Source organism: Sphaeroforma arctica (assembly GCF_001186125.1).
Source record: "Sphaeroforma arctica JP610 unplaced genomic scaffold supercont1.9299, whole genome shotgun sequence".
Classification (NCBI taxonomy): Eukaryota; class Ichthyosporea; order Ichthyophonida; genus Sphaeroforma; species Sphaeroforma arctica.
Genome location: NW_014031259.1, coordinates 1 through 1,095, shown reverse-complemented (window position 1 = coordinate 1,095; position 1,095 = coordinate 1). Strand labels below are relative to the sequence as shown.

Below are 1,095 nucleotides of genomic sequence, written 5' to 3'. Positions count from 1 at the left end.
TATATACTCTCTGTGCTGGTTCTGTCATCCGCACGTGGGGACCTGCTCGTGCACAATGGACTGTGGCCGGCAGACACCCGGAACTCTACATCCAAGAGGGACGGCAGACAAAGCTAATGGCTTTAAATCAACAGTATACAAGCCAAACCATCGTGATAACAATGTAAAACATCGGGATATGTGACGTACGCTCAGACCGCCGCGGCGGCAAGAGTATGACTGTGAATCAAATATACCAGAGGTAAGAAAGCCTTTTAACCGACAGGGAATACAGCCCAGCTTATAGTTGACCGCAAGCATCGTAGTAACTAGGGAAAGTATATTCATCGCCATGGCCGTAACGGATAGTACCACTATATGATAGATATGCATACGCTATGCATCGGCTGGTATATAAATGATCTATTTGAATTAAATTCTAATCCACCACTATATGATAGTTATGCATATGCTATTCATTGGCTGTTATACAAATGACCCTACATCTGAATTGAATTCTAATCCAACCTATGGATGGCATATATCCACTGAATTGGAATACAAATTTAATTGTTTTGTGCGATTAAGCAATCAGTATGTTTATTTTTATACGTCGCGTGTGTAAGCATTACTTGTCATGCGTGTGCCAACTGTCGCTAACACCTCCCCGCAGTACATTCCTCAGTGCTCACAGATCACATGCGAGCGACTCTCCAACTGACTCTGTATGGGCTGGTTGTCTGTTGTGCACACTATGAACAGCAGGCGATCCTTCCGAATGAGAATACGATGTGTCTTGCTGTTTTCTGACTCCAATAGTTCCCGGATCATGAACTGACCCAATACACTCACGTAGGCCACCACCAGCACGTACTCGTCCGTTCTGATGCGAAGAAGAGCACAGCAGGATACAGGGGGTGAGTATGTGAGAAGGTGAGAAAACACGGATTGTATGGATATGTTACCTTACAATCAAACACCCACAGTCACAGTAACAGCCACACCCATAGCCACAGCCACAGCCACAGTCACATACACAGCCACATACACAGCCACATACACACACACATTATATATATATATATATATATAATAAATGTCTATATACATAATGTA

General features: G+C 43.6%; 1 protein-coding gene across 1 annotated transcript; it reads right to left on the bottom strand.

Annotated features, from left to right (window-relative positions):
* Positions 1–660: 660 nt before the first annotated feature.
* Positions 661–862, bottom strand: SARC_16930 (hypothetical protein; the record flags this gene model as incomplete). Its single annotated transcript, XM_014288967.1, has 1 exon — positions 661–862. A coding segment is annotated over one exon (202 nt), but the record flags the coding sequence as incomplete, so codon positions are not given.
* Between the last annotated feature and the right edge of the window lie 233 nt (positions 863–1,095).